Source organism: Neolamprologus brichardi, chromosome 1 (genome assembly GCF_056152115.1).
Source record: "Neolamprologus brichardi isolate AB-2024 chromosome 1, ASM5615211v1, whole genome shotgun sequence".
Taxonomy (NCBI): Eukaryota; Metazoa; Chordata; class Actinopteri; order Cichliformes; family Cichlidae; genus Neolamprologus; species Neolamprologus brichardi.
The window spans coordinates 44,145,705-44,158,655 of NC_142104.1; the positions used below are offsets into that span (position 1 = coordinate 44,145,705).

General features: G+C 41.3%; 1 protein-coding gene across 2 annotated transcripts in view; it reads left to right on the forward strand.

The window, feature by feature from the left end:
* Positions 1 to 12,951, forward strand: part of adamts17 (ADAM metallopeptidase with thrombospondin type 1 motif, 17) — a 94,888-nt gene that overhangs the window by 11,145 nt on the left and 70,792 nt on the right. For both annotated transcript variants that reach the window (XM_087842988.1, XM_087842993.1), the window contains exon 3: positions 6,292 to 6,463. In XM_087842988.1, coding sequence (XP_087699114.1) covers positions 6,292 to 6,463 — 172 coding nt within the window. The remainder of the gene's footprint in view (positions 1 to 6,291; positions 6,464 to 12,951) is intronic.

A 12,951-nucleotide genomic window follows, 5' to 3' on the forward strand; every position in this document is an offset into this window, starting at 1 on the left:
AAGCCAGATCCTTAAGTTCAACAAGTAAGAAGCAGATGAGCAGTCAGGCTGCAGCCTCTCTACCTGTTCATGTTTCTGATCGCATGTGCTGGTTTATCTTTGCTTTGTGTGGTCAGCTTTGTATTCTACTGAGAGAAAGATCTTAGAGATGGATGTCCTCATCAGGAATTTGTGTTGGTGTGTGGGGTTGGAGCCTCAGGTTTATGTTGTTAAACGCTGATCCTGATACAGTGTGTTTTAGCTGTTTTACAGAGTAACGTGAAAGATCAGATTAGATGAAACTCTCCTCCAGAGAGGAGTTAAACAGTCTGATGGCGTGTGGGACAAAGGAGTTTTTAAGTCTGTTGGTTCTTGTCTTTGGGAGAAGCAACCTGTCACTGAACAGACTCCTCTGGTTGTTCATGGCCGTGTGCAGAGGATGCCCAGCATTGTCCATAATGTCCAGCAGTTTCTTTAGTGTCCTTTTCTCTGTCACTGACACCAGAGTGTCCAGCTTCATGCCGACCACAGAGCCAGCCTTCCTGATCAGTTTCTCCAGCCTGGATGAGTCCTTCTTTGCTGTGCTGCTCCCCCAGCACACCACAGCATAGAACAGTACTCCAGCAACCACCGACTGGTAAAACATCCTCAGGAGCTTCCTGCAGATGTTAAAAGACCTCAGCCTCCTGAGGAAGTACAGTCGGCTTTGACCTTTTTTATACAGGTGCTGAGTGTTGCATGACCAGTCCAGTTTGTTGTCCACCCACAGCCCGAGGTACTTGCATGTGTTGACCACCTCCACCTCCTCCCCCTCTATCTGAACCGGCAGTGGACCTTCTCTGGACCTCCCGAAGTCCACAACCAGTTCCTTGGTCATTGAGGTGTTGAGTTGCAGGTGGTTTGTGTGACTCCATGTGACAAAGTTCCTCACCAGACTTCTGTACTCCTCTTCCTGATCATCCCAGATACACCCCATGATGGCTGTGTCGTCTGCAAACTTCTGAATGTGGCATAATTCAGAGTTGTAGCAGAAGTCAGAGGTGTACAGGGTGAAGAGAAGAGGGGACAGCACAGTTCCCTGTGGTGCTCCTGTGCTGCTGACCACAGTGTCAGACGTGATGTCCTTTAGCCTGACGTACTGTGGCCTGTCGGTGAGGTAGTTGGAGATCCAAGCGACCAGGCAGGGGTCCACCTGCATCCTGTTTAGTTTTTCCTGGAGCAGACAGGGCCGATGGTATTAAAGGCACTGGAAAAGTCAAGAAACAGGATCCTGACCGTGCCTTTTCCCTTGTCCAGGTGTGAGTGGGCTCTATGCAGGAGGTACAGGATGGCATCCTCCACTCCGACATCCGCCTTGTATGCGAACTGTAGTGGTTTCTCGGCATGTTGTACCTGTGGTCGGAGGAGGTTGTAATATTTGCAATCATGACTTTTTTGAGTAACGACTCCAACACAAAAAACACGCACAAACATTTAAACCACAGCATGATTTCATTTGCAAGAGAGGAATTTCTTTATTGCTACTTCAGGCGACTGTCCAAACAGAGCCAAAGAGAACCCAACGACAACTGATAAGAGACTCGATACAGAATCGAAGTGAAATCGATAGTCGCTGAATTCTTATCCACTTTCCATCCCCAGTAGTGATGAGACTGTGATAAGAATTAAACATAGGTGATTCAAATCTCTCATACTTTAAAAACCCTCACAAATTAGGTTGCTGAATGTCTTCTGGGCCATTTTAGTTGAATTAAAATGTATTGGGGAATAACAACACAAGATATTTTTTTGGTGCCAACAGGACTGAAACCTGAACTTTGGTAAGCAATAGGGTAGGGTAGAGTCTCTTTATTAATTAATTCATTGATGTTTTTGTATTTATGTTTATTATAGTACATAGCGAAATGGTAAGCAAGCTACATTCACTTCATTTTATAAGACAAAGTATTCAATTATTGGCAGGACGAGCACCACTGAACAAATATCTGCATAGTGACAGATTCCAGGGACCCCAAAATGCAACTGCACAAAAATTGATAATAGCAAAATGTATTCACAAACAGCAATGTACACATACACGTAATGTAGTCTTTAATTTAGTTTAATGCTAGTTTCAGTCATTTTGCTAGAGTACTGTTGGGGAAATCTAGTAACATGTATATACATATATTTTTTTAAGAATTTGAGTATTATAAAAAAAAGATTTCTCTATAGATTTTGATAATATTGGTACTCTTCGCAGTTCATATATCAAGTTTTATCCAGATTGATTAATGTGTCTAGCACAGGTTAGGGAACAGATGCTGCGATCATTGTAGTGAGATTAATTTGTACCCATGTAAGTTCAGCTGATGAACAACTTGTGACTGAAGTTTTATTTCTTCATTAATTGAGACAAAGGCTGCTGGGGGCTTCCTATGATGCACTGAGGTTTTCCTTCACTCATCTCTTTTTACTCTCTGTGTGTTTATACCACATTGATAACTAGTGAATAAAGGCCATCTCTTGCTCCCTCCCCTCAACCCCAGTCACTTGCAGCAGAGGGTCTTTACCTTACAATATAAAGCACCTACAGGCATCTATTGATGTGATTTGGTGTTATATAAATAAAATTGAACTGAATTTAGAGGTTTTGTCGTGATGTCTTTTGATGTCTGTTTTTGATCTAGCAGGTGTCTGATCCAGAATGATCTTATGGGAGACAGTACAGTGATCTCATTTTGCTTACGTGGCATATGGCCTCCCTCGCTGCGTCTTGTCCTGCTGGAGTTTTTATCCTCTTGGGAGATTGTTAGCAAGTGCTTGGTTATAGGAAATCATTAGCTCTCTCTCTCTTTCTCTCGGTTAGTGGCTATACCTTGGTCCATGTGACTTGAGATCACTGTTTTTGTTATTTGACATTTTTGAGAACAAATTCTCATGTACATGGACAAATGGTCAAGATGTAGGTGTGCATGGTTGCTATCCATCATTCTTCACTGTACACTGTAAATAGTATCTTGACCCTTTAAAGCCGGTCGGAGCGGGCACGCGTGTTTTTAAAAGTTATGTTTGACTTTATGACTTTCTGTGTGGTTTCTGGGATGCTTAGGACTCATATTGCACTGCTGGAAATAGTTTATTTTGATGCACATGCTGCTTTTTTGCAAATTTGCATTATAATATTTATTTTAGTTTTTCCTGCAGTGTATAAAAATTGGTGTATTTCAAAAATAAAACTATGAAGACACTCAAAATAAATTTCCTGTGGTGGGAAACTATTTTGTGCAACTTTTTTGTATTTACAGTTTTGAGGGATAAGCCTCTTAAATTTCTCTAACTAGAAATATATGTTAAAAAAACAAAAACGATTTTCAATTTTTTTGTAGTTTATTGCACTTTTTTGCAATTTATGTAATTACTATGCACTTAATGCAGACATATTATTAAAATTTAGGCTGTAATGGTTGTATTGATGTATAGCAACTTGAAATGCTCCCAAAAATGGCTCCACAGCATGTAAACATATAATATAAGCTCTGGTGGACTTGGTTCTATGGTAGGTCTTAAAGGGTTAAAGCTGTGCTAGTTAAACCTTACCTTTGGCATCAGGTAACTCTACAGATATTAGACAAAACAACTGGATATTACCATATAAATAAACTGTATTTCAGTGTAATAATGTAAAAAAATATTGTACATTATTGCACTGAAAAATTTTATATTCTCACAGTTACAGTATAACTTAACCCATTTCTCACTTGCTTTCGCTGTGCAGCACTTGATAGGTTAAATCAAACTTCAATTTAATCTCTTTAAAAGTATTGAAACTCTGAGAGAAAGTTTTAAAGTACCACACATCCCTCCAAATACAGCTATCTTTACATACTTTGCATAGTTTTGATATATTTACTCTCCAGTAACTATGACTGGTATCATATTCATATGTTGATGGAGCTGTAGAAATCCTTTAATCCATCCTCCAGACCACATTCTGCTGGCTAACATCATTTGTTAGTCCTGAGCTTCAGCTGGGAGTGGAATGTCTGCACAAATGCTGGAACAGGCTGAGCTGTATTTTATGGCATACCACACCATTATAGTCAGAGGAGGCCTGTTTATAGTAAATGCAGACTATAATTGTCCATTGTGTTTATACTATGCTAAACCTTATTCTGTTTTACTGATTTGAAGCCGTTCAAAATGGAAAATAAAACTGTCAAATGCTTCTTGAAAAAATCTGTAATACTTCAAACTAAACAGGATTGTGTAGGAGGCTAACCAATGTAGTTAGCTCGGCTATTAAATGTGAATTTCTATTGTATACTAGTAGCACCAAATCAGGTGATCAAGAAAAAAGGGTTACTATTAATTAGGGATGGGAATAGTCCAATTCATTGGAATCGTTAGTCTACCTGCCTATCGATCCCGCTTATCGGCTCTTGCACTCTCGCTATGATCAGCTGATTGCAGTTTGTGTGTTGAAGGAGGAAGATGGTGGCACAGTTTTCAGCGTGGATATAGACATTACTTTTATTTTTATTGGATAAAAGCGTGAGACCATGAGAGATGGTAAAGTGGAGACTGCTCCAGGACAGAAACAGCTGCATTATGCTGCCAACACAACTTCAGCTTTTTGCAAGCACCTGCACAGGCAGCATGCTAACGCTAAGCTAGCCAATAATGGTCTTAATGTGCCTCATGACAAGCCTCTCAAAGGACTTCATCACAATGGGTGTGAGTGTAATGGGTAGTCGTTGAGGCAGGACACCAGAGACTTCTTTGACACAGGAACGATCATGGTGGCCGTGGTTGAAGATGTCAGTGAGGAAATCTGCCAACTGCTCTACCTCCGTGGAAGAGTGATCAATCTATATCAGCAGCCTTGCGTTGGTTAAGTCTGCGAAGTGTTTTTCTCACATCAGCCGAGGTCAGTCACATAACCTGGTCATTGTGAGGAGGGGTAGTCTTCCTCACCATTATGTTGTTCTGAGCGTCAAATAGGGCATAGAAGTTCAGCGCATCTGGTAGGCAGGTGTCACCATCACAGGGAGGTGTTGGCCTCGATGCCCTGCCGTATGTGCCGCGTGTCGCCGCTGTCCTGGAAGTGTCCGTGGTTCGACTGCTCTGTACGCGTGGTCTCGAGTCTTTAGCAGCTCACCCACCTCTGCAGCCATCCACAGTTTCTGGTTGGAGGGTATTGTGATAGCCTGGAAGACAGTGACATCATCAATGCCCTTGTTGATGTGGCTGGTCACCGATGATGTGTACACCTCCAAGTTGGTGTGGTTGGTTTGTTGCAGCCTCCCTGAACTTCTGTGTCAGTGAGCTGAAAACAGTGCAGAGAGAGCTGAGTGAGCAAGCGTTTGAGAGCTTGGATTTGCTCTTAGCCTAGCACAGACCCCGGCGCATTGACCGCGCTTCCGTTTCCTCACACATCGCTTTCGGCGACCCATCCCTCGGCCACTGGCATCAGGTGATGCCGAGGACTGGATGCCTGGTTTCCGTAGCAACCTAACGACACACAGCGCTTCTGGTCCTGGTCAATTTTTGTATGATGAGTGTTTGCTGTTGGTAAACACGAACAACCCTCGTTCTGGTGTCCATGTGGCTCAGGAGTCGTGATGAAAAGGTGATTAAAAAGCCAATTAGTTAAACCACAGGAATTTCTTAAAGACTTAATTACCTTCAAGACCTCTAATAAGAAGGAATTTTGTCTTATTGATGAGCAATAATAAATATTAAAAAGAGAAAAATCAGTTTTCAGAAGTTTTCAAGCCCAATGCTTCCTTCAGCAGTGCCGAAACAGGGGATGCAGAGCAGGCGTGTGTCCCGGGAACCCTCATTATCCTGATGTTTTTCCTTCTTGATCTGGCCTCTAAATTTTCACACTTGTTCTCCAGAGAAACAGCCACATCTGCCAGGTGTCTTTTTGTGTTTATCATCATTGGACATTTTTGAATCACACTTAATCTGGCCCCAATCCAACGTGTTAACAAACTTTTTGAATGTGGGGAAAAATTGAATTAACATTACAGCAAAATGTGAACTCTTCTCAGAAATTACTTAAAAAGTACAAACAAATACCTGCAATTATTTTAACATTCCAAAATTTTACATTATTTTTATTCTGTTTTTATTTTAAAAATGTAGAAATAATAGAGCTCTTTCAAATGTAGTACTTTGTTATATCTTCACTATGTTGGAATTATTGGTTGTAATAATAAACAATGTAAATTTACAATAAATACAACTTTTAAAATCGTGCTTTTCTTGCTCCAGGACCAGATTTCCAAACACAGTCATAATAATTTCAAGTATTTGTCTTGACAGATGGGTTTTATCCAGATGGGAGAGGAGAGCCTGTTCATCCAGCCTGCTGTTGTACAGGACCCATCCCAGTCATTCTCCGGTCTTAAACACCAGCTTCTGCGGCAATCACGTTCAGCCAAGACCAAATCTGGTCTAGATTTTAAGCGGTCCAACTACTGTGGGGCTGTACAAGGTGAGTGACACGTCGAGACTGGATAGCAGAGGACATATGGTTATAGTGGCACTGACAGCAGAAGTGTTTTAGAATGATAGTTCAGGAACTTGGAGGAGGTGGACAAGATGATTGGTCACGGTTAAAATTATAAAAATGCATTCATGTGTATGTGTTTTTCCAGGTACAGCACTGTTTAAATGTACATTCTGTTAGAACACTCTAAAGCAATGACAAAAGCTAACTTTTCAAGTTTGAAATTTGTGGTAATTTACGGAGCCCCGCAGGGGACACGGGAGAAAAAAAAATTAAGATGAACTTTTGCGAGATCTCGCAAAACAAACTCAGGATCTCGCAAAAGTTTTAGCCGCATTCTTCGGAGGCCGCCAGCTCGAAGCCGACCGGGAGGTCGAGGCACGATGTGCCGGGAAAGCGGTGTTCCTCCCGGCTGTAGTAGGTCTCGACCTCCCGTTAGCTTCGAGCTAGTGGGTGTCAGATCTCCGAAAACGTCGGAGCACTTTTGCAAATATGTGATGTCTTGTAAACCGAGCAGGTATCTGACGTTTACACAACTACATTCACGCCTCAAAATATCTTAAAAGTGTATTTTGTGACCCAGAAAGAGTAATATTACAACTAAGTAGCTGCCGCCATTGTTGGAATTCAATTTTTGCGAGATCTCGCAAAAGTCCGTCTTATTTTTTTTTTCTCGCATGTCCCCTGCGGGGCTCCGTAGTAATTTGCAATTGGGGGAAAAAAATCGATTCACCAGAAAAGACCAAGAAATTGCAAGTGATGAAATTACAGCAATGAGAAGTCCTTCTTAGAGAAATATGTGTAATAGCACTCAAACCACTTTAGACAACATGCCGCATTTGCTCAAATTAGTGAATTCATATAAGCACGTTGCCTAAATGCTTCTTATGTAAACATCCACACACTCACAGTATCTTGCCCGAGGCAGCACTGCTGACTGGCTGCCAGGGAATCAATCCACCAGTTTTGTAATTAGTGGATGACCTGCTCTTCCTCCTGAGCTACAGTCACTGTAGGGTTTTTCATGAGAGAACACAAATATGCTCCAATTATACGTTTTCACCATTTATTATCAAAACAGTTAGAACTTTAATTTAGTTTTTCATGTTGCCATGGAGCTTCTCTCTCTGGCTCAGAGACAAAAGGCTGCCGCGCCCGGGCACTGAACACGTTTCTATTGCATGTCACAAAAACACAACGATAACATGATTGGTGGAAACAGTTTGGGGCGGCCTTGGGTCTGATGTCAGCTCACGTTTCTTCTTCTGCAACTTTCTGGGCATCTCCTTATTTGGAAATGCACTTCGTCCTTCTGCCAGCTACATTCCCGTTACCATGACAACCACCTCTTGCCCTCCAGTCAGACCTGCATTTAACACATGAGAGGAAGTGTCCTATTTCAGTATCCTCCTTCCGGTTTCCTTGATCTCATCCTCACTTTCCAGGTCCAGCGTACTCCAAGAGTGGCATCTTAACCTGTTTATTTAAGAATGAAAGTGCAGGATACAGGATACCACACTTTTTACGTACAGGGGAGGTGTGCATACCTAACACCTCCCTGTTCTGTACCACCCTCAGTCATGTGAAAACAAATTGTTCAAACAAACCTGCAATGGTATTTTCAGAGTACAGTAGACTTTATTAATGCGGTACAGTTTTATGGAAAGTTACCCAACAGTATGAATTTAAATCCATTTGCAACTTAATTAAGAATAACACCAATTTAGATCAAAATCTTTATTGAATCAAGATCAAAATTAAGAAATCATCTTAACCACAAAACCAGATTAGGTCAGCGCAGGTATGGTTCATATGCAAACAGTCAGAGTATAAAATGTTTGAATCTTTAAACATTTTCCTCAGTTTTCTCTGAGTAAAACTGCAATAGCAATTTCTGGTGATGTTCAGTAACAGTCTTGAAGTATCAAGGAGACAGTCGTGTTCTGTAATGTGCAAAACCAGAGTTATGAATTTGACCCTCTAACATGTGTATGCTGTTCAAATGCCAATGCTGCAAAACAAAAACCAAACTCAAACTGCAATTACTCCACTTGAAAAACTGAAAAAGAAGATCTCGAACTGCTTCTCTGTTCAGTCGTGTTTTGTAAATTGACTCTTCTTAGAATAATGAAAGTGTCACGGTCGACAGCGGGACTCAAGCAGGTTGACGTTCCAAACACAGTTTATTTACAACAGCAGTGCAGAATATGTGCAGTGAGGGGAAAATCCAGGGTCCAAGGGTCCAAAGGTCCAAAGGGAAGCTCTCTCACACTCGCTCTCGTCTCCACGTCTCACACACGTCCACGCAGCAGGAAGGTCACAGGTCCGGGGAGGAAAACTATCACACAAGAGAGAGAAATTACTCAAAGGTCACAAAGTACTGAGAGGATCACTAACGAGTCTCGCACAATCATCCAGCAACGAGAAGATCTGCGTCCCAGCCTCAAGTAGTGGACAGGTAACGACAGCTAATCGCGAACAGGTGTGTGGGCCAAGGGCGGAGCCCACAGTGAGCTCCGCCCAGGCAGAGCGGTGAAGGAGAGGGAGAGAGAGAGAGAATACAAAACACATGTAGCCTTGCAGGGCCGGCTGGGCAGACATGGGGACCATGACAAAAAGATAATGCACTGTTGCTGGGTGTTTTTTTTTTTTTTTTATTAAAATACATCATTGTAATTCACTTGTAAATGGACTGGTTCTTATATAGCGCTTTTCTACTCTTTTCTACTCTTTTCTACTCTTTTCTACTCTTCTGAGCACTCAAAGCGCTTTATACAACTTGTGCATTCACCCATTCACACAAGCACATCTTTCTAAGTGCTTTCTAGCTGACATTCATACACATTCATACACATTCATACTCCGATGGATGCATCGGAGAGCAATCCACTCATCCTTTAATGGATGTTGTGTAAACTATTTCTGTCAGATTTAACCTAAGAACCTGAATTTTGTGTAATTACCAGACAAAACTTAACACAAGTATAAAAAAAAGTATTTTTCATAGTTTCATCGAAACGATTTTATGTACACGGCGCTCGAAAATCTGTCAAATGTTTCAGTACGACTTTGCTAAGCTATGAAGCCGCACCGCTTGATGGATTGTCGGAGCATTACGGCTATCGTAGGCGGAGCCTCGCGGAGTGATACGTACTGTGCTTCAACATAATGTTACCGTATTGTGTGTGTATGACCTCTTTTTAAGTTTTGTGGATATTATACATGGTTATGCTGAGGATGTGTCGACCAGTTTCCACTGGAAATGCCTTTTGGTTAAACTGTCAGCGAGGAATTTGCACTGTTACATTTTTTATGTAACTTTAATGCAGATAACAAACAGCTGCTTGTTTAAGTGAAAATACATTGGTGTTTTTTTTTTGCATGAATAAAGTTGAGGAGTTGTAAAGTATTTTGTCTCGTGTGAAGTATATTGTCAGTTATATCGTTATTGCAAATTTTCAAATGTATATTGTGATAAATATTTTTGGCCATATGTGGCATGTGTACCTCGGGAGGAAATCTCTGAGCTTGTTCGATCTGTGTCTGAGATCTTGTGAAATATTTTTGTGGTATAAAAACATATATTTTGTGGCGCCTCCCTTGTCTCCTAAAACTCCACCTGTCACCATGATGAGTGGGGCTTGCATGGGTGGTTGCTCAGGAGTTACACTTGTGGAAGTGAGCTTGCTGACAAAGATGGATGTAAAAGTGGAGCCTTATGTTCGGGCTGTAGCTGCTGGTCTGACCTCAGTTGCTTTGAGACTCTGGCTTTGTGTTTGTGTTGATTCTTCCCTTTAACAACTGTTTGACACATTATTGTCATCGGAAGAGCTCTTGTTTTATTCATGTCAACTTTCCTTGAGCCCCAGGTTTCCACACGTGTTCCTCTTTTGCTTTTTGATGCAGGGCTTTTGTTACATCATTAGTTGGGACTTGTGTTTCTGGATCGGTGAAAATCAATCCTCCTTTTCCCCGTTTGTTTTCCATACTTCATCTCGGGGTCTTTCTAATTTAGTCTGTTTCTTGTTCTTTACAAAGCCCTTCAGCTGTCTCATATTGCTGGGAGATTGTGTATTCTTTATTCTCTGGTCTCATAATGAATCAAGTATTTCTCTTTTTTATCTCCAAATAATTCTCTATAACACATCCTGTTGACTGAAGGCGCACTTTTCTTTGATCATCTTGACTTGCACCTGACGAGTGTTTCTTAACTTTGTAAATAAAACCTTGATTAGACTCTGTTGCCAACATAGATATGGACCGCTGAAAAACACAATGGAGCACTTAGATAACTTTGGCTGGTCCTTGAGTGTGATGATATGCTCAGCTCACCAGAACAAGCCAAAGTGTTGGTCATTAGAAACATTGAACTGGGCAAATACTGATGTTACTCTTACACTGGCGGTATGAACAAACGTGACACACAACACACCACATGGCACAAACTGAAAGAATTTCATCTGAATCGGACAACAATAACAATTTAATTCAATGGACTTCTGTTCATGATAAACTGAGAACATTTCAATACACAGACCATAATGTTGTGGACTTGGAAATGGATATAGACCCAGAAATAATTTCTTCTACAACATCTGCTGCTACTTCACTGATGAACGGTGTCACACCATCAACACGGAAAACAAACAATCAATAATCCATTTAATAGCAGACGTCTGTGTGGCAATTTCAATAATATAAAGCAATATTTTAATCAATTCACAAAACCATTTGGGATTATTGCCATATCTAAAACATGATCAATGCAGAGAAACGACTGGATTTTGAACTGGAGGGGTTGAATTAATTATAAGGTGGTGAAAAGTACGACAACTACAATTGATTACTTATTAGAACGTTTATAACAACTGAAGTTTATAAGGAAAAAGTGAAAAATGTAATAATTAGCTGTTTATATAGAGCACCAGGCTGAAGCATACATGTATTTAATGACTTCATGTTTATCATGGTGATTTTAACACTGATCTGCTAAACGCGAATAAGCATAAAATTACCAATGAATTTTAAACACTACATACAGTCTGAGTTTACATCTTAAAATAACCAGGCCAAGCAGAATTACACCTCATTATGAACCTGCTTCTGTTGTTTAGGTCAACTGGTCAAAATGTGTTGGCCTTTGCCAGAAGAGTGGATTAATAAAGGGAAACCAAAAATGCCAGCTCTGCTACAGTGGGACAGGGAGGGGATGAAATGTTTAAGTGTGTTTCTGGGAAGGGATGACTTCCAGATGAAGAAAATTGGAAGGGTTTACTAAAAAACTGGTGAGATCTGCTGGACCCGAGCCCACTGCTTGTCTCGTGGGTGCCTCTATGTGACACACAGCTGTCTTATAGAGGGAGGACCTTGGTTTTTAATAACTGCGCAAAGCAGTTATTAAAAACCACGTGAGGAGCATTGACTATGACAACCATCTGTAGAGCCAGGAACCAAATAATGACCATCTACAGCATTGGTGTCAAACTCCAGTCCTTTAGGACCAGTGTCCTGAAACTTACAAGTGTCCCTGCTACAACACACCTCAATAATATTAGTAGGTCATTTGCAAGACTCTATAAAACACTGTAGATCAGGGTGCTGAGGTGGCAATTCAGCCATTGAATTCATGTTACAGCTGCTCATGAGTGAATGAACATGGTGCAATAAAAAGTACATTTTTCTAAACGCTTACATTATTCTCCAAGAAGGCTGGGTACTCAAGACCGGTTCCCCCGACCCAAAGGCGCTGGGAACAAACCTTCTCATCCACAGGGAGAAACCCCAATATACAAATACCTACCCCAGCCTGCTGCCTCTCACCTAGGGCAACTGTAGACTGAGTCCAGCCGCTCTCTCGGAGACTGGTTCCACAGCCTAAGTCGTGCGTTGAGGTGAGCCAGACTATATCTAGCTGGTACCTCTCAGCCTCACGCACTAACTCAGTAACCCTGTCCTGGGCAGGGTGAATTGTTCCCTTGGTTGTATACTCATAGGAGTCTTTTCGGTCTTTGTCTTATCCCTCACAAAGGACAAAATTGCAATGGGACACCCTACCAGGGGGAAAGGCCCCCCAACAACCTAGCCCCTGGGATCCCTGGGACACACAAACCCCTCCATCACAATAAGTGCTTAATAATAACAATTCCATGTATCCAAGTGGAACCTATTTAAACGTGAAAAGTGCTTCCTTTATTTGTGCTGTACTGGAGCAGAATGCCATACATACATAGTGACATAGTGATGAGAATAACGGCATTATTAGTAACGCTGTTACTAATGCTTTAAATGTTTCAGCTTTCAGTAACTAGTAATCTAATTACTATTTCTATCACTACAACGTTGTTACTGTTATTAACAAGGTGCGGATGCGTTACTACTGTTTTCTTTACTTTTTCAATACTTGGTTGAAGCTGTCTTCAGCTTATTCAGAGTTAGGGGTTGAAACAATCGCACGTGTGCTGCTGATTGGCTGA